The 21,109-nt window shown below is 45.6% G+C and overlaps 1 protein-coding gene across 2 annotated transcripts in view; it reads left to right on the top strand.

Moving 5' to 3' along the window:
* The window catches only part of CD38 (CD38 molecule), a 68,857-nt gene that overhangs the window by 28,615 nt on the left and 19,133 nt on the right, over positions 1–21,109 (top strand). For both annotated transcript variants that reach the window (XM_075545023.1, XM_075545022.1), the window contains exon 4: positions 19,864–19,993. In XM_075545023.1, coding sequence (XP_075401138.1) covers positions 19,864–19,993 — 130 coding nt within the window. The remainder of the gene's footprint in view (positions 1–19,863; positions 19,994–21,109) is intronic.

Here is a 21,109-nt window from a genome sequence, read left to right as displayed (position 1 = left end):
GTATTTATAGCACAAGAAAGACATTGCTAATTATCATGAGCGACAGATCAATGCACAGAAAGTCAGAAGTGGGCCTAACTCCACCCAGCAACTTTGTGAACACAATGACAGTTGTTCCTTTCAGAAAGAATTTCAATAGGGAGATGCTCTTGCTGGGTGTTGTGCTGTTGAAAGAAACCCAGGAGGTAGATGAGATGTTACTGCTCTGGGAAGGTTGCTTATTCTTTATCCAGTTTCTACATAGATGGTAATAAGAATGATAATAATAATCCTCAAATCAAGACTTCACATTTTCTTTCTCTGTTGTGTTTGATAGCAGCTACCAAATACTCCTTTCTAGGGCCACAGACAGGTGGAGCGAGAACAGATTTCATAAGGTAAATGGACAGAATCCTTCAGTCCCTCAAAAAGGTACATGTTGGCTGCTAGCTCAGAGGCCTGCCGGGCTCCTTCACTTCTAAAGCTACTGGTTCCCAGTACTCCTTTGGGTTTGAGGAATTGTGGGAAGGACTCAGGGGACACGTAGAAGGTACTGTCCTTAAGACTACAGCTTTATTCTAGCATCCAGTGTAAATTTGGATGGGCACAAAGAACAGGCACATAGGATTCCCAAAGTGAAGCCTCTGTGTCTCAAAGGGCTTACTACCATTCCACGCGCGTTAGCATGCTTCACTAACCAAGGAGCTCATGGTATATCCAAGCTCAGAGCTTTTGTTGGCTCTCTCAGACTCATGATGGAAGTATTTTGCAGAGGTAGGATTTATGAAATCATCCCTCACCCTTCCCTGAAGTTAGATGATATCAGGTACCAGGTGGTCTTGGTGGCCTTGTCAATCTCTCACTCCCTTGTATGAGTCCTCCAGCAGTGCAGGGCATGGATGTTTTAGATAATCAACCAAACTAACTCCATTGCCATTGAGTCAGTTCCCACTCAGCAATGCTATAGAATAGAGTATATCTGCCCCATAAGAGTTCCAAGGCTCCAATCTTTTTTTTTATTAAATCATTTTATTAGGGGGTCGTACAACTCTTATCACAATCCATCCATCCATTGTGTCAAGCTCATTTGTACATTTGTTGTCATCATTCTCAAAGCATTTGCTTTCTACTTGAACCTTTGGTATCAGCTCCCCGTTTTTCCCACTCCCTCCTCTCCCCACTCCCTCATGAACCCTTGGTAATTTATAAATTATTATTGTTTTGTCATGTCTTACACTGTCCAATGTATTCATTCACCCACTTTTCTGTTGCCCATCCCCCAGGGAGGAGGTTATATGTAGATACTTGTAATCGGTTCCCCCTTTCTCTCCCACCTTCCCGATATCGCCACTCTTACCACTGGTCCTGAAGGAATCATCTTCCCTGGCTTCCTTGTGTTTCCAGTTCCTATCTGCACCAGTGTACATCCTCTGGTCTAGCCATATTTGTAAGGTAGAATTGGGATCATGATAATGGGGGTGGGGGGTAGCATTTAAGAACTAGAAGAAAGTTATATGTTTCATTATTGCTACACTGCACCCTGATTGACTCATCTCCTTCCCGCAACCCTTCTGTAAGGGAATGTCCAGTTGCCTAGAGATGGGTTTTGGTTCTCCAATTTGCACTCAGCCTTATTTACAATGATATGATTTTTTGTTTTTTGATGCCTGATACCTGGTCCCTTCTACACCTCATGGTCACACAGGCTGGTGTGCTTCTTCCATGCGGACTTTGTTGCTTCTGAGCTAGATGGCTGCTTGTTTACCTGCAAGTTTTTAAGACCCCAGACACTATATCTTTTAATAGCTGGGCATCATCAGCTTTCTTCACCACATTTGCTTATGCACACATTTGTCTTCAGCGATCGTGTCAGGGAGGTGTGCATCATGGAATGCCAATTTAATAGAACAAAGCATTCTTCCACTGAGGGAGTACTTGAGTGGAAGCCCAATGTCCTTCTGCTACCTTAATGCTAAACCTATAAATATATGCACATAGATTTATCTCCCCACCATCCTATATAAATATATTTACATATGTACATTCCCAATCTTAATGGGATAAAACAACCATATCTTTCTCCCATAGAGTGGTTGGTGGGTTTGAACTGCTGACCTTTAAGTTAGCAGTTAAATGCTTTAACCCCTGTGCCACCAGAGCTCTTTTAGACAACCGAGGTCCCTCAGTTGCCCAGGAAATTCCAGAGTTATCTCTCGGGAATTGAGGATAAAGATGGAATTACTTGTGTAGTGTTTTTGGTCTCACAATAGTATTATGATCTTGAGGCTTTCCACAATTCTGTCTTTTCTTCTGGGGCTCCCAGACAGAAACAAGTGGCTACAGCACCATGACCCAAACCCATCGAGTGGATTCAGACTCATATCAACCCAATAGGTTGGAATAGAATTGCCTCTTTGGATTTCTAAGACTTTAAGTTTCTTTGGGAGGAGATAACTTCATCTTTCTCCCTCAATGTGACTAGTGGGTTTGAACCACTGACCTTGTGGTTAGCAGTTCAATGTATAACACAGTGGTCTCAAAAAAACTAAAACAAAAAAAACTAAACAAACTCACTGCCATAGGGTCAGTACTGACACATAGTGTATAGGACAGAGTAGAACTTCCCCTGTGATTTTTCCAAGATGGTAACTCTTTATTTTTAATTGAAAATTTATTGGGGACTCTTACAGATATTATAACAATTCACATAACAATTATACTAGTCAACTTGTACAGATGCTGCCATCATCATTTTCAAAACATTTTCTTTCTACTTGAGCCCTTTAATATCAGCTTCTCTCTCCCTTCCCAACCCCACTACTCTCCTGAACCCCGAATAAATTATATATCATTATCTTTTTTTCAATAGATTCCTTTACCCACAGTTCTGTTATTTTTTCCCTTCGAGGGGGGCATGGAATTGTTACTCTAATTACTGTTTATGAGGGGTTTCTCTATCCTGGATTTTACGTGTTGAAAGCTTGTATCTGTACCTATGTACATATGCTGGTCTAGCTGAAGTTGTGAGGTCAAACTTGGTCCATGATAGTGGGCAGAGGAAGCATTAAAGAACTAGAAAAATGTTGTGTGTTTTATCAGAGTGACACTGCATCCTGGATGAGTCACCCTTCCATGTATCCCTTCTCTGTAGCAATGTCCAGTTATAAACAGATGGGCTTTTGGGTCTCCACTCTCCTTCACAATGATATGTTGCTTGTTTTTGATCTTCTGATACCTGGTCCTCTCGACACTTCATGATCGCTGGTGTACTTCTTCCACGTGGACTTTGTTGCTTGCCTGCATGGTAGATATTTGTTTAACTTCAAGCCTTTAAACCCCCAGATATTATATCTTTTAATAGCCAGACACCATCAGCTATCTTCACCACATTTGCTTATAAATCCATTTTATCTTCACTGATCGTGTGGGAAGGTGAGGATCACATAGTGCCATGTTGCTAGAACAAAGTGTTCTTGTGTTGAGGGAAGACTTAAGCAGCGGCCCAAAGTCCATCTGCTACCTTAGTGTTTTAACACATAAATATATATATATCCCAATATTCCTATCTTTATATATTAATATATATGTCTATATTTATACCTTTTTGTAAAACTTTTACCTCCTAGTTCTCTCCTCTAGTTCCTTTTACTTTCCTCCTGCATGCCCCCCACCCCCATCATATTCACCCTTCATTCGGCTCTCCGTAGTCCCTCTCAGTTACAGTACAATTGATCAAACAGCACTGGCACTCTATGCCCTCTTCTTCATCAATTTTAGATCCTTTGATGTTCTCCTGTCCCAACTGAATTTATTGGTTCAGTGCTTCCTCTCTCCTCCTCCTTTTCTCCTATGTGACTCCCCGCCCACTGTTGGTCCCAGTGTTTCTCCTCGGGATTGGTAATCCTGCCTATTTTATATAGATAGACGTATGAGAGAAAGAAAGTCCATATATTGTTCCAGGTCTATCTGATGACCTTTGTGAACGTCTCCCAACCAGATCAGGTGAGATACCAAGTACTGCCCCCCAAGTCAGAAGCCTATTTTCGAGATTCCTCAGTGGCTTCGTGACTTTGCTCCCATTGCTGATCTGTTATGGTCCCTTCATGATTCACCTCACTGTGGGGGGATCAGACCAGACACACTTCCCACACTGTGTCTCCAGTGTTGTCCTCTATATTGCTGTAAGGCCAGTGAGGGGAAGACATGTCTTGAGCTGGTGCCGGCCCTATGGTCTTCTCTGTGTATTGGCTGCTCCCAGCAGGAGGGCCACCCTTGAGGCTTGGTGGGCCAGGATGTGGTTCTCTCTCTCTCCTCTCTCCCTTCCTCTTAGTTTATTCTTCTGTGGACAGGAAAGACCGGCCACTTTCCCCAGTCTGCATCTTCAGTGCTGTCCTCTGTAGCACAGTCTTGGGGAAAGTGGGTGTCAACATAGCTCTGATTGGGGCAGGCCCTTGCAGTCCTCTCTGTTAATGAGCTGCTCTGTGCAGGCAGGTTGCCATCAAGGCTTGGAGCACGGGAATGAGGTCTGGTCTCTCCCTCTCTTTCCTGTGGAGACATAAACAATACCCTCCCCCTAAGTAGATTATTGCCCTGCTCCCCCTAATGTCCTCATCTTTTCTTTCTTCTCTCTCTCCTCTCTCTGTGGTCCTTAAGGACATGGGAGACGTGAGAAAGATGTCTTTCGGCCCCATTGCTGTTTGCATCTTCTTCTTCTTATTATTTTTCTCCCTTCTTTTTAGTTGGATACCATATGCAGTCTGGACCTTGACCCAGATATTATGAAATCAGTCATTTTTAGGGAGTAGAAAATCCCATCTTTCTCCAGAGGAACCACTTGTGGTTTCAAACTGCTGACCTTGCAGAGTGCAGCTCAGTGCATAACACCTAAGCAACCAGTGGTTCTCAGAGTGGTCTACAGAGTCTTAAATGCATATGATTGCCTAAAGGAAGTGAAATAGGGGAAGTGAAGTGGGGCCTCAAGGCGTGGTCTAGTTGATGTTGTGATTAGAGATAGGGAAGTCAGCCCATAAGGCTGAGGTACATTTCTATACGAAGGACGGAGTGGAGTATGCTGGGCTTAGAGGCTCTCCTGTGACATCAGGGAAAGGGCAGCTCTGAATGGACTCATCCATGAGGAAGGGCTAGTTAGAAGGCAAGCGATGGTGGAGCAAGAGAAGGGAAAAACTCAGAGGAGACAGGAGGGATGCTGCTTCCATGCATGTTGGCCTTTGCTTCAGGGCCTGTTTCTAGAAAGGTCAGTGGTATCTGCTGTCTGATCCCCACCCATGCCCTTGCGCTGCAGGAGAGGGCTGTCTAAGGTATGGCAGTCGTGGAAAGTGCCCTAGTTCTACCTGCTCAAAGGTGGTGCCATTGGGCAGCTTCTACTAACCCGATACAGTCCAACGTCCTTCCTTACGTTTCAGGTGGTGGTTAGTATATTTTAGGAATTTTACAATGAAGGTACGCACATTGGCCTTTTAGACATAATGCTATTGCGCACTGTATTAGGCTAGGTTCCCTAGAGAAGCAAAACCAGTGACAGCAGCCCGCAAGTCCCTCTTCAGACTCACGCAGTCACCTGAAATGATGCAGCATGCATCGCAGGCCATCACAGGCCGGTGGGTGCAGAGTCGTGCGGATCCAAGATTGGGGGAGACATGGCAGGGCACTGACTCTCAGGGTGTCAGCAAGCTGGCATGCAAAGGGGCAGAGAGAGGGAGGTTCCCACGGTCCTCCTTGTGAGTGGGCCACACCCCCAAGGAAGCACTAACAGGCTGAGACCTGACTGACATGTTGGATCCCATTCCCACACTTTTATACATCTGCAAGTTAACATAAAAATCATCTAACTACCACACACTTGTATGCATGTGTATCTAGAAAGAGATTTATATCAAGAAATGGCTCACACAGTTGTAGAAGTGGGCGAGTCTCATCTGGCTCAAGTCCGTGGGTTGAATGTGAGCGTTAGGTTTCGAACAGGAAGCAGGAAAGCCAAGAGGAAGACCACAGGCGAGTGGCTGCCGAGCTGAATGAATGTGAGATCAGTTGAATACATCCAAGGCCGGCAGTCCACTGAAGGCTCCTGGGAAATGTAAAAAATGTTTGTGTGCATTCCTTGATTGAAATACTTGCTTTATTGGGGTGGTCCGGAAATGGAAACTGCCATATCTCTGAAATGTGTCTACAGTTGGTACATGGCCGAAAACCAAGCAAACCCATTACCATCAAGTGGATTGCAACTCATGGAAACCCTATGTCTTGATGGGAGCAGACATAGGGAGCAGACAGCCTCATCTTTCTCCATCTGAGCCGCTGGTGGATTTGAACCTCTTACGTTTCAGTTAGTAGTCCTTCACATCCACAAGACTCCACCTCTTTCTGTCCTTCTAGGATCATCACTTACTAGATGGCTAATAAAACTGAGCCATAGAAGGGTTTTCAAGGTCTAGCTTAGTAAGCGGAATAGCCAAGATCTCAGTCCGGATAGACAGACGGCATAGCCTGAAAGGAACACATCCGATGACTGCTGGAAGACTTGGTTCTCAGCAGGTGTCAGCACCTGGGGCAGCTGACTCCAATCCAAACACTGCCCTTGGGTCGCTTCCAACTCAGAGTGGCCCTGCAGGGACAGGGTAGACCTGCCTCTGTCGGTGTCCAAGACTATACCCCTTCATGTGAGTTGAAAGCCTCATCTTTCTGCCTTGAAGCAGCTGGTGGTCTGAAGCGCTGACTTTGTGCTGAGCAGCTCAAAGCGGAACCATTATGCCACCAGGACGCCTTCGTTTCTAATGTTTCTGGGTAGAGGCCCTCGGGTTTTATTATTGTTTGTCAACCACAAAGGGGAGTCATGAGGTTGCCAAATGAGGTCATTGGTTTCCTTTCAGTGTCGTGACCCTAGAGTTCAACCCTTTGCCTTTGTAGTTCAGGAAATATTAGGAACCAATCCAGGCAACCGCCACCCACCTGCCACGTTTTGTGCTGTGGTGACATGCACGGCACTATGATGCTGGAAACAATGTCATCAGTATTTCAGACGCCAACAGGGCCACTCACGGAGCTCAGGGTCCAATGCAGCGTCCAGATTAAGACAGACTGGGAAGAGGGGATGCGTGATGTCCTTCCAAGAGCCCATGATTGAAAACCTTATGAATTGTCCCAGAGCAGCGTCCAGCTTGCTTACTTTGGGTTTCTCATCAGGAAGGACATTGTGGTTGGTGAAATGCGGGGCCAGTAGGGACAAGAGAGCCTTCCCTGGGTGGGATGGATAGAAACAATGACCACAGGGACCAACTCCAACATGCGGGAAATCACAAGCTGCTGCAGCATGGGGCAACGCCCCTCCTGCTGTTTGTAAGTTAGACATGCATCCGCACTGACCAGAGAAGCCTTCCCTTTATCTAGCTGCCCAGGTGCAGTAGCAGACCCAGAAGCATGGCTTTCATTGCCTCCCAGCGCACGCTTGTTGTGACGTGTCTTACTTCTTTGAGAGTCGACGCTGAGAGCTGGCCAGGGACTGTGCAGCACCCCTGCCTCCAGCCCCCGAATTTCTAGCTCTGCATCCATGCAGGGCGGTGCTGGCTCACCTCAGCACTCTGGGAGAGCCTGGGGGCAGCCCCAGCATCTGCCTGCAGTGCTCCATGGGAATGCTCCCAGTAGGAACTGTGTGGGAGGTGTGATTCTCAGGTCAGAATCATGTTTCTTGTCAACGTCAGTCCCCTCCAAACCCAAATCAAACAAATCCCCAAGGTGGAACTCCTGCCTTGGAATGAACTCAGACTCAGAAAGCCTTAGTTGCTTCAGCGAAGGTCCCGAGTCACTTTGCCCACAAGGTGGCAGTCGTTACCTTAAGAAAGGCAGCCTTAGCTTAATATTTTTGTTTTCCGATAACAGGATGTTTACTGTATGGTAGGTAAGAGTTTCCATTTCAGATCAACTTTGTCATTAACAGTTTAAACGACCCGTCAAAGCTCCCCATAGCTTACCCTTTACCTGGTCTTTGACTTCTCTTCTCCATCCATGTCTCTCAAGTTGTCTACACATAAGGACAGTCTAGCCCATTGCTGTATCTTCCCTTTGCAGCCTCCTCCTCCCCCACCCCTTGGCAAATTCCAAAGGCTGTTCCGTTCGGTATTTTTCCACCCCATCCTGACTTATAGCAGTGGTCTCGTGTACTTGCCCTTTTGTGGTCGGCTAGAATTGACAGGCCAGTTCACTGGCTTGCTTGCTTCCGGCACGACAGCAGGAAGATGGATATCATGGGTGCAATTACCCTCCCGACCTAAAGGCTCTTGGGAAGGAGGATGTGTGTGTGGTCCAGCTCTCTCTGGGAGCAGCTGTTTAGGAAGATGCTGCTGCTGTCTTACAGGAGACTTTGAAAAGTGTTGTCATGGGTCGGGGGTGGGATTGTGTGGCAGAAAAGTTCCCCTGAGCCCCCAAATCACTGCCGCTGAGTTGATTAGACTTATAGCAACCCCATAGAACTGCCCCTGTGGGTTGCTGAGTAGAAAGCCTTGCCTCCCTCCCTCGGGGCGGTGGTGGTTCGTGAACTGCTGGCTTCTTGGGCAGCAGCCCAACATGTAACCACTAAGTCATCAGGGCTTCTCCAGCAGGGCAGTTAGGAGGCTAGCATGGGCTGGCAATGTGCAGAAGGGATGGATTGAACCGTTTGTCTCCAGGCTCACCCGCCACCTTAGCATAAGGTTTTAACCCTTTCTTCCCCAACCCGCTTGCTCACTCTCTTCTCCCTGGCATCTGGCCACAGGTTTAGATTTCAAACTCACACGAGACCAAGGGAAGTCAGGGTCGCTCTCTGGGTCACAGACTTCACGTAGGACTGCATTGCTCCCTTGCACTAAGGTCAAACGAACAACGAGAACAGAAGCATTGCCTCCGGGTGGGTTTCAGAGAACTGCCCTTTGTGGGGTTCTCTTGGCTGTCACCTTGACAGAAGCAGGTCACCCGGCCTCTCTCCAGCACTGTGCTTGGCTGGGTTCAAGCCACCCGATTTGGGGTAGCTCTTTTTGTTGCCAGGTCAATTTTCACTCCGTGGAAGGTGAACTGTGTCTACCAGGCAGAGCCCAGTGGGGGTAAAACCCTAAACCAAGCCTGTAGATGTTGGGTCAATTCGGATTCATCTACGTAAAATATCATGTCACCTACAAATGGAGGTTGTTCTATTTTGTTCCTTTCCAAGCTGGAAACCTTTTATTTCTCAGCGTTCACGGTCATCCTTACCTTGCTCGCAAGTTCAAAGGAAAGGTTCTCAGCTCTTCTCCCTGGTGTAAAATCTTGCCTGTTGGTTTGCATATCTGCTCTTAATTATGTTGACATGTTTCCCTTCTATTCCGATTTGGCTGATAGCTCTTATCAGGAAAGAGCGCTGAAAGATCTCAGGCCTTTTCTGTAATAGGTGATATGAGCCTTCCTTTCTTGCCCTTTGTTTTAGTTATGTGGTAGGTTACACTGATTTTCTAAAGTTGAACAATCCTTGTGATCATGGTGTGTGATTCTGGTTTTTGAGATGCCATTGAAGTCTGTTGGCCAAGAGTGTGCAGAACATGTTTGCAATCATGAGTGTGTTCATAAGGGAATTGCTCTGTAGTTTTCTTGTTCTGTAATGTGTTGGCCAGTTTGGTTTCAGTGTAATGCTGGCTGCAGTAAATGGCATGGGCGCGGTCATATCTGACCTCCTAGGGCTTCCTATGGTCTCGAGGCAGGGGACAGACAAGCCTCCAGGGTCCATCCTTCATTACCTATCTGGACACCAACCTTTCTGCCCACATCACTCTACCCTGTGTTGAATTTGATTAACTCCTTGCAATGGCTACACAGAACTCACGGGCAACACTCACGGTTAAGGAGGTTTATTAAGGAAGTAACAGATTACCAAAAGTCAGTAAGGATACAGTCATTGATCTTAGTCAGCGGCCAAGTCTCTCTCCGGGTCTTAATCTTTCAGCCACGTGGACCCGTGACCTTTGTCTCCATGGATCAGGAATCCAGGCCACCGGTCCCTCTGTCTCTTAATTCCATGGTCTCAGGCTAGATATGGAAAAGGTGCCCCATAGTGTTGGCGCTGCTCCTCTGAGTCTCTGTGCCCCGATTCTGTGATGCTTCTGGTCTCGGTGGCCTCTGCCACTCCTGGCAAACGTTTTCCTCCAAGGTCCTCTGGGGCTCTCTTTTGTTTAACTGCTTTGAAGATGGCTCATCCTTATAGCCAGGGGGGTTGTGGTAGTTACACAATCTGTTGTCAACTTGAGACTTAAGAGTGAAGGGGTGGAGCTTAGCCTGTCAATCAGGTCACAGCTTGATGACCTCATTTAGAGGCGCTAAGGCAATTAATAGCTTGCTGGAGGCTGGGCACAGCTATTCCTGCGAGAGGTTCCTGTCGACAAGACACATGGAGCTACACTATAGACATGTGGAGACCCCTGCCAGTGCTGAGATGCTTACACTTCCATTGGATCCACAAGACTTTCCACCCACTGGCCTGTGATCTTCCTGAATTTGGTGTCATTGCATGTGCTGTGTGAGCCTGAAGTGGACTTTATAGATTGGTATAGGAGATAGGGGCTAATATTGGACTTATGCACTTGATGTGGACTGGGCTGGGATGTTTTCTAGATATTCAATTGCTCTTGTATATAAAGCATTTTCCTATACACATATGAGTGTCTCTGAATTTGTGGTTCTAGTCTGCCTGGACTAACACAGGGGTAGTAGTGGAAACTGACCAGCCCCCTTTTAAGTGGTACATATGCCCTGTTGGCTTCTTCTTGTTGTTAGGTGCTGCCAATTCTGAGTCTGTACTGACTCATAACGACCCTATGTAAAACAGAAAGAAACACCGCCTGGTTCCGTGCCATCCTCGCAATTGTTGCTGTGTTTGAGCCCCTTGCTGCAGCTACTGTGTCAATCCATCTCATTGAGGGCCTGCTTCTTTTTCGCTGCCCCTCCACTTTCCCCCACACGATGTCTTTCTTAAAGGACTGGCCTCTCCTGATAACATGTCCAGAGACGTGAGACGAAAAGTCTTGCCATGCTTGCCTCTAAGGAGCATTCCAGACATGCTTCTGCCAAGACAGGTGTGTTTTCATTTTTGGCAGCCCATGGGACTTTCAATATTCTTCATCAACATCCTATTTCAAATACATCCATTTTTCTTTGGTCTTCCTCACTCCATGGCCAACTTTCACATGCATAGGAGATGATCGAAAATACCATGGCGTGGACAAGGCGTATCTTAGCTCTTGAAGTAACACCCTTGCTATTCAACACTTTAAATAAGTCGCGTGCCACAGATTCACCTGATGCAATGCATCGTTTGTTCTCTTTACTGCTGCTTCCATGAGCATTGATTATGGATCCAAGAAAATCCTCTCACCCAATCATTTGGTGACTGTTCTGAGACTTGGGTAGAAGAATCACATTGGCTTCCTCGGGAGAGTTAAAAAATGTTCCCTCATCTCCAGTTTGAAGAGATTGAGTAAGATTGGTGCCCACTCTTCTCACCATATGGTAGAATTCTCCCAGGTAGCCACCTACCCAGGATTGTTGTTGTTGTTGGCAGTTTTTAAAGTGACACTTCTATCTCTTTTGGAATGAATGTGTTTATATTTTCTCACTCTGTGTCAGTTTGGGTAGGTTGTGTTCATTTCAGTTATGTTTTCAAACTCCTTGGAGAACAGCTTTTCATGTTATCAGTTATGCTCTTTTTTGGTTTAGTTTTAATGTTACCAATTTAATTTCATTGCTTTGTTAGTTGGCCTCTTCTTGTAAGTTTTGGTTTGTTCTTTCTTTTGGGTCAATCTAGCTAGTGGCTTGTCTACGTTATTGATCGCTTCAAAAAAATCAGTTTTTGGTTTCATTGATGCTTTCCATAAAACCCAAAGCCAAACACACGGCTATTGAGTTGGTTCTGATTGATAGCAGCCCTATTGGACAGAGTAGACCTGCCTCTGTGGGTTTCTGAGACTGTAACTCTTTATGAGAGTTAAAAGCCTCATCTTTCTCCCAAGGAGAAGCAGGTGGTTTCTAAATGCTGACTTTGTGGTTAGCAGCCAAATTTGTAAACCACTACACCACCAGGTTTGACTCTTTCTATGGTTTTTCCATTTCCCAGATCTCCCTTATTTCCTTTTTCTAGTAACCTTTGGCTTGATTTGCTTCCTCTTTTCGATTGCTTCAAGTTTATGGCTTAAGTAAATACTCGTAGACCTTTATTCCTTAAAACCTGCACATTCATACAGACTTTCCATCTAAAAGAAAGCCCCTACACCAAGTCACTACAGGTAGCTCCCCTGGTGCTCCCACCCCTTTTTCCCTCACTCGCACGACTATTAAAACTGGCGCCTAGCCTGGCCATGTGTCAATTGTGGATCACGTGACAGCTTTAATGAAATCCTGGCTTTCCTAACATGTGTCTTATTCTAAAGCGAGGTGCCTGGGTAGCCCAATTGGTTAAGCACTCGGCTACTAAACAAAAAGTTGGTGAATCAAACCTACCCAGGAGTGCTTTGCTAGCAAGATGTCTCCCAGATTTAAATGAACAAACCACAAACACCCTATGGAGCGTCGTCGTGCTGTGTTGCACGTGGGTTTGGCATGTGATGGAATCAACTCATGGTTTAGTGTTTGTTTTAGGTGTGTGTGCGTTTAACTGATTTGGTTTCTAAGTGTGTTTACAAATGAAAGTGAGAAGACAACACGTCTGTTGCTTCTACAGCCATGTGTTCATTGCTTGAAAGAAAAGAATGAAAAATGACAGCAGTTGACATGAAACAGAAAGTCTATCTGTTTTCAACCCCCTGGCTCTCTTTTCATCCCCTAAATACCAAGGAGCCAAGGAGACCAGGATGCACCCCAAGAATCTCAATGCTCTACATTTGAAGAATACAATGTCATCCCTACCCCCAAGGTATTTATACCACGATATGGAACGTAGGAAAGAACAAACTAAGTGTACTTCCAGCTCTGGCAGCTTGCTCCAAACTCTAAAAATTAAAAACCCTGTATAGAAAATATTCTACGGCAGAAGATAGAAAACCGCTGTTTCAAAGAATCATTCTACTGGGAGCTCGTACAGATATTATGACAATCCACAATTCAATTAGATCAAGCATCATTGTCCAACTGCTGCCGTCATCAGTTTCAACATGCTTTCTTTCTTCTTGAGCTCCTTAATATCAGCGCCTCTTTATTATCTCCCTCCCCCACGCTACCTCCCAGGAACCCTTATTATATATATTAGCTGTTTCTTACACCATCTAATGGATAGTTCACCTACAATTGTGTTATTCATTCCCCTCAAGCGGAGTTATACAGACATCATTATTATCAGCTCCTCCCCTCAAACCCTACTCCCTGCCTTCCCGTAACCTCAGGGAATCATTACTCCCATTACTGTTTCTCAAGCGTTATCTATCTTGGCTTTCATGCAACGAACAAACTTAATTATACAATTGAACATACGCAGGTCTAACAAGATCAATAAGGTAAAACAAGTAGCATAATGCTAAGAGGGGAGATATTAAAGAACTAGAAGATAGTTCTGTGAGAAAACAACATGCTTAAAAGGCCTTATAAAATGTCCATCCATGTCCTTATTTGAACACCAAAAGTGACGTGCTTCCTCTAGTACACCGCAACGAGAATGCAGTGGGCGATGGTCTAGGGCTGCCGACCCCTCTAATGGAGCCCTCTCTTCACATTTGAAAGACCACCTGTAGCCTTCCTCTGTTTTTAAAAAAAACATTTATTCTAATATATTGATGTAACCTGTAGTATCTGTCTACCTACATTTATAATGGCTGCAGGTTTTAGGGGACTACTTTCTGGCTTTGATTTCTTGGTGAATTCTTCTGTAATTAGAAACAGGGAATGGGAAAAAGGCGAGGATCCCTGGTGGTATAGCAGATTATGCATCGACCTGCTAATCTCAGGGTTCGTAACCATCAGCTGCCCCCTGGGAGAAAGAGAAGGTTGTCTACTCCTGGAAAGATTTAAAGTCTGAGAACCCCCAAAGGGCAGTTCTACTCTGTCCTGTAGGGGCTCTGTGTGTTCAGAATTGATTTGATGGAAATGAGTTCTGCTCAGTGGAATGTCAATCAGTCCTTGTTTTGTTTTTTCATTCTATCTCCCAAATACATTATTATTATATATGGCCAATGTTTTCACTTGCCCTAATATTTGTGCGTGTGATTAATTTTGCTTTTTTTGTTTGTTTAAACCATTTTTTATTATGAATTAAATGGGGGGGGGGTTGTAAACCATCCTTTGCACAATTAGTTTACACAGAATCTGGAACCTCTTGGGAAGTTTTTATTTTTACAACAGTACAGGAAGAGAGCAGGCCTAGCCTTGTAGAAAGTGGGGAGATGGTGGGCAGCAAAGTGGCCTCTGAGAAGGAGAGGACCAGGCAACTCCTACCTTTCCTCTCCACGCAGCTATCAGAATAAATACCAACATTCAGATGTGGGGTAATTCTACTTGAACAGTTCAAACTTACATCGTGAATCCTCTCCGAGTTCCTTGGTTGACGGCACAAAACCTGCCCTGGTTCCACCCCCCTCCCCCACCGGCGGCCATTTATTTTCATCATGGTAGCCAACTCAGGTGGCTTGGCTCTCATGGACTTCCACTTCTGGGAAGTAATCATTTCATAAAAGCTTCTTTTTTTCCCCCCACCCCACCGCCCACACACCTCTTACGTCTTGCAGATCTTTGTAAGGAATGATGTAAAAGAGTTTTATTAGAGTTTTGTTTTTGGGGGTGGGGGTGGGGGAGGAACTTTGGACAGCAAGTCCCTGAGAAGGCTACTGCATTAAATTAATGGAATTGAAACATGATCTCCCAAAGAAAAATAGCTGCCAAACACCGCTATTTTTTTGTCTAAATGGCTCATGATGGTGCCCTAAAAATCTTGACTGATTGAAGAACATAATGTAATAACTCTGTTTTCTTAAATATTTAGTCGGTCGAGGACGCCAGGTTACTGGTGATTTCCTGGCAGCTTTTGAAGGCAAGTAGGGATGGGGTTGAGCTGCCCTGTGAAAATCGGGGCAGCAGAGAGCCTTGCAAAGCTAGGGACCATGAGCATTGACACGAATGACCTCATTTCATCTTCAGAAACCCCCGGGGAACAAAGCGTTGTTGACCCATGATCATGGTCACGATGATTTCTTCTGCCACTTCAAGTCGACTACTGAGCTCTTCCAATGACGTGTTCATCTCAGTTAGTTTACTTTCTCATGTCAGCATCTCTAGTTGGTTCTTAAAAAAAAAGTCTATCTCTCTGCTGCTATTCGCCATGGAGTGGATGGATCATGGTTCTCGTTCCTTTGATTCTTTCGACATTTCCTTGAGGTCCTTGAATGAACTTGGGATACCCGGATGAAGTCCTCTCTGTCTACAGATCCAACATCTGCGCTTCCTTGGGGGCGCTTTCAATTGGTTGCTCTCATTCCTGTGGATGAGTTAATACTTCCGTATTTCTTCGTGTGTCTTGTAATTATTTTTGAAAACTGAACCCGCAATGTTTTGTCAACAGCCACAATCTGGGGCCTCTCCTTCTTCAGAATGTTGCCACTGCTAAGTGCTATTCTTGTCATCTGTTTGCTGTTGTGGCTGTTTTCTTGTTTAGTGACGTTCCTGAACTAATGCTGAAAAGACTGTGTTCTTTGTCATAGGAAGGGAGTCGCTGGTGTTACTGCTCCCTTAATTTGTGGTCAGCTAATGGTTGGACAGAAATTTCTTAAAACAGCTTACCTGAAACCCAATTCAGTGCCGTGGAGTCCGTTGTGATAATAGAGACTCCATAGAGCAGAGTCGAACTGCCTGCGTGCGCTTCAGAGATTGTAAATCTTTACGTGAGTGGAGAGCATCCTCTGTCTCCTGTAGTTTTGTACAGCAGTCAGCTGTCCTTGTGGTTAGCAGCCAACTGCATAATCAGCTACATCAGCAGGGCTCCTTAAACCTGTACATTTCCCAGGCTTCCGGAGCATCTCTGTGTACCTGCTGGACTTGCCTTCAGTGTCTTAGCAGGCTGTTTAAAACCCTCTTGAGCAGAGCCATGAGTTTCAACAGACAAGAGCTGAGAGTCTTCTCAGTTCCTTCTTGGACCTAAGTCCAGCTCTGGGCATGTACATACTCCAGTTCATCCATACAGCCATCCCAGGAACATGTCTTCAGAGCTCCCCGTGAGCATCTGCTATCTCAGTTTTCCCTTTTATTTATTTATCTATCTATTTATTGGACCAGTTTCATGTTAGCCCTAATGAGTTAGTTCAACCTCACACAACAGTAATGTTCAATGCGATTGTTAATGGCAATCTGTTCCAACCCATGATGCTCCCACATATGCCGAGCAGAATTGCTTATGGGGTCTCAGGTTGGAATCTTTTGGAAGCTGATCACGAGGTCTGTATTCAGGGTGGATTTGAGTCACCAACCTTCTGGCCAGTACTACATAACTCTTTGTACCTCCCAGGGATTTAAGCGTTAAATAACCGCCACTACCGCATTTCAATGTTCACACACAGTGTACTCTGAGTTCTGCCATATAAAGAGAATTCAGCTTTTCAGGGAGGTGCCAGACCACCAAATGCTGACATCTGTCTGGGGATGGGGTTTATGGGGAGCACTAAATCTCACCCCCTTCTGGTGGTTGCTAGGTTTCTGGTTTTCACAGCCCTCAGAATTGTTGGTCTTAAAGCTTCGGGGAAGAGGGAAGAGAGGGTGGAATTAGGGCAGGTTAAAATGACACGAAGTTCTCTGTCCTGCAGACTCAGCTGTTTTTCTCAGATAAGCCTTCCTCAGATGGTGGCAAGTCTTGAAGGCTTTCTGAATAGTTGGCTTCCGAGTTAAAGACTTTCGCAGTAAAGGGAACAGACCTTGGTGTTTGCCACAGTGGGGAGAAAAAGGAAGGGAAGATAAGCAGCGGGCTGCACCAAGGTTAACCTTTAGTTGGGTGGGATGGAAGGTGGCAGCTCATGAGATGGGGAAGAGAAATCAAGAAGCTGTTGGGGAGTAAACTATTGGGGTGGGGTTGATGAATAGTTCAAACTATTGAATACAACGTTGTTGATCTGAAATGTAAATCTCCACCTAGAAAGAAAGAAAGAAGCAACAGCAAAGAAACATTGGTGCTGGTCAGTTTGCCGCTCCTCTCATTGCTTTCATGGAGGAAAGGGCTTTGAACGGGATCTCACTCTACCAGGAATTCCTGGGTGGTGCAAATGCTCAACACTCTTTGTTACCTGAAAGACTAGTGGTTCAGGCCCACCCAGAGGCAGTTCAGAAGACAGCCTGATAATGTACTTTGGAAAAATCAGCCATGGAATAGCCTCTGACACACACAATTCACCATGAGTTGGAATCAAACTTAGTTTTCTTTCCAAGTTCAAATGAACATTTATTGAGCACCTATTAAATGGCATGTGGTCAAGGAATGTATATGTACAGTTCCCTTCACCTCTGAGCCTAATTTTTTATTCAGCGGTGGACTATGTTTCACTTGTAGAATCCCCTGGAGTATAATGATAGCCTTTTTCTGAAGTTCATGGTCTTCTTTGAAAGCATGCAGTAGCAATTTTGGGGTCCACCAGTAATGTAAAAAATATGCTGAAGAAACATTTTCTGGAAAGGCGCTGGTCTATGATCTTGATGGCTTTGGTTTTGTACTGGAAGTTGGTGGAGACCTCAGTGGCTTTGGTCTCAACTTCAAAGCTGGTGGTGGCTTCGATGATGACTGACTCCACATCAGAGGAGAAACCCACGTGGGACAAGTCACAGCCAGAGCCATCAGAGCACAGGAGAGCATGGTCCCAGTGGTCCAAGGGCTCTCAAAGGGAAGATGCACTCACTGGAATGCACCAGAACCCATTTCTTCTTTCGTTCTTCTTCTTCCTCCTCCTCCTCCTTCTCCTCCTCCTCCTCCTCCTCCTCCTCCTCCTCCTCCTCCTCCTCCTCCTCTTCTTCTTCTTCTTCTTCTTCTCCACGTGGCCATTCTGAAAGTGAATTCTTCCTCCCCTTTAATCTGATATATGAATTGAGTGCTGATGAACTGGATTCCATTTCCTGCTCAATGTATTAATACAATGAGGAATTAGATGATGAAATACTATGCTTTCTGGCCTCGAGACACTTACATTCTAGGGAAATCAGAACTCAGCTAACCTCTCTTACAGACACAATAACTTGGAGGAAGAGTGCAGTGGGGAAGAGAAATGAGATCATTCTCTGAGGAAGGTGGGCTTTGAATTGGGTCATGACATAGGAAGTCCTTAATCCAGCCCTCAATTACAACTTCACACTTGTACCTACCTCAGTGTCAGTCAGGTTCACAGTATAAGAGGTACATAGGCCCAGGGGTCTCCCGAGAAAGCAGTAGAGTCTCACCTCAGCCCTTTCTGTCTCCAATAGAGTTGAGCGGTGTGAGTGGAACTTCAGTGGGCAGATATGGGGAGAATGGCTCCCCAGCAATGTGGGCAGTACAGGCAAAGGGCAGGGAAGAGTCACAGAGAGTTCAGCTCCAAACAGTCAGACCTTTATGAAGGCAATTGTTGTGAGCTGCTTGCAAGTTGGCTCCAGCATATGGTGACCTCATGCACATCTGAACAAGATGCTCCTTGGTTCTCATCATTTGTTGTAGGTTGGACTATTGTGACCCACAAGAACTTCACTGGCTGATTTCTCAGAAGCAGACTGTTAGACTCTTCTTCCTACTCTGTCTTAGTCTGGAAGCTACACCTGACCAGCATCATGGCAATAGGCAAGCCTCCATTGACAGACGGGGGTGGCTTCACATGAGGAGCCTTGGCCAGGAATTGAACTTGTTGTTAGGTGCCATCAAGTCAGTTCTGACTCATAGTGACCCTTTATACAACAGTCGAGTGTCGGGAAGTATATACAACAGAACAAAACCCTGCCCGCGCCAACCGGCACCAACCTCACATTGTTCTTATACCCAAGGCCGTTGTTGTGGACACTGTGTCCGTCCATCTCCTCGACGGCCTTCCTCTTTTTCCCTGCCCCTCTACTTTACCAAGCAGGACGTCTTTCTCCAGGGACTGGTCTTTATAACGTCCACAATATGTGAGAGAGTTGTTAGTGGCTTTCAAGTTGGTCCCAACGCAGGGTGACCTAATGTACGTAAGGAAAAGGGAAAAAATGCTGGGTGTAACATCATTTACCTCTAAGGAGAATTCTGGCTGTACTTCTTTGAAGACAGATCTGGTTGTTCTTTTGGCACTCTGCGGCACTCTTCCTGCTCATATTCATACAGACAAATGTATCAATTCAAATTCATACAGACAAATGTATCAATTTTCCTTCAGCCTTCCTGATTCAGTGTCCAACTCTCACATGCATATAAGGGGGATCTTTAGTCCTTGAAGGAACATCCTTGCTTTCAACATGCTAAAGAGGTCTTGTGAAGCAGGTTTGCCCAATGGAAGACAGGGATACACTGGAAGGTGAGAATGCCACCGCTGCTCCCACATGAAGGCAGCCGGAATCACGAAACGCGTTCATGCACTGGGGGTGGGTGGGTGGGGAAATGATTTGCCTTTATGCCTTTTTCTCAGTTTTATGTAACTCTTGGGTAGCAGAGTGTTAAACTGACCCCTGAGCCCTGGAATTAAGTAGACACAGTTCTGAAATTTGGCTCCTCCCCTTGGGCAGCCTGTGTGAGTCAGGAAGGCATCTGGACCCCAAAGAGCCTCTGTGACTTTATCTCTGAAGTAGGAGGAGGTTAAGGGTCATCTTATAAACATGCATAGGTTAGATGAGACGCTATGCACCAACTGAGTGTGGTTCTTTGTTGTAACTCTCTTCCCAGACTACATTGAAGATCTAATTGTCCACCTTGTGCTTGACTCACAGAGATAAGAACTGCCCTGAGATATGGAATGCCTTCAAAACTGCGTTCCTCTTCAAGGACCAGTGCAACATTACAGAAGCAGACTACCAACCCTTGGAGAAGTTGGCCAATCAAACCTTACCTTGCAACAAGGTCAGTGGGTCAAACGTTGTGGTCTTAGGCACCATCAAGGTGGTCCTGACCTACAGGGGTGGAATGAGCGATGGTGGATGTGAGTCAGGGGAAGAGGTTACAGGGCCCAAGGCTGATGGAGGAGGAGAAAAACCCCAGTCTTTAGATGGTGGGTGTGGCCAGGAAGGGATATTGTTTGTGGGGCCATCTGGGACCAGTGTTCCAGGCTTGTGCATAAGGGTTGTAAGAGAGACATGGAGACACAAAAAGAGAACTGAGCAAATATCATGCAAGAGAAAACTAAGACTGAACACAACCCAACCCAACAAAAATGCTTTGATTTTATCTAAGTACAAACCTTGTTTCTGGCCTTTGATCATAATATCAGGCACCATGGAGTTGGTTCCGACCTCCCTGAAGAACGAATGGGTTCATGGAGCAGAATCTGGTTCTGAAATGTGTCCTCTCAGAGAAAAGTCCCCTGTTCGCACTCTATTTGCATGGGTGCGTGGGGGGCGGACTGGGGAATGGCGAGGAAGCTGTGGTACTTTTGAAGAATCAAAGGACACTTCTTGACAAATAGGTTGCTGTTGTTACAACTCCTGTTTGGACGCTCATAGTGAGCCGATAGACAGGGATACACTGGCCCAGCCCGGGCCTCTCTTCCGGAGTATAGCATGTAGAGAATGTTGCCCAAGCGATCTTGGGGGTTCCCGAATGCCTTCTCCAGATGTGGTCTGATTCCAGGGTTATTATGAGGCTTTGATCAGTGGCTTTCAGACTTTTCTGACAGCAGCCAGAATCTTAAGACCATTTTACATCATGACCCGGGAGATCCACCTACATTGCCTCTTTCCCTTCTCTTTTACATTCACACACACACACACACACACACACACACACACACACACATACACACACCCTCCAATAAAATGGGAAAAACTTTCTCGGGGCAGAGCAGTCGTAGGACACATTCTACCTGCTGAACACAGCTTACAAGGACAGCGCTATGGGAAAAACTCCAGTGTAGAAGTGGTTTTCTCATTTCAAAAGAGGTAAAATCTTGATTGGTGGATGACAGATCTTGTTCTGGATGTCCGTCAACTTCCGGAACAGACAAAAACCTTGACAAAATCT

The sequence above is a fragment of the Tenrec ecaudatus genome, chromosome 3 (genome assembly GCF_050624435.1).
Source record: "Tenrec ecaudatus isolate mTenEca1 chromosome 3, mTenEca1.hap1, whole genome shotgun sequence".
Taxonomy (NCBI): Eukaryota; Metazoa; Chordata; class Mammalia; order Afrosoricida; family Tenrecidae; genus Tenrec; species Tenrec ecaudatus.
The sequence above is the reverse complement of the archived record's forward strand: the minus strand, read 5'-3'. Positions and strand labels throughout refer to the sequence as shown.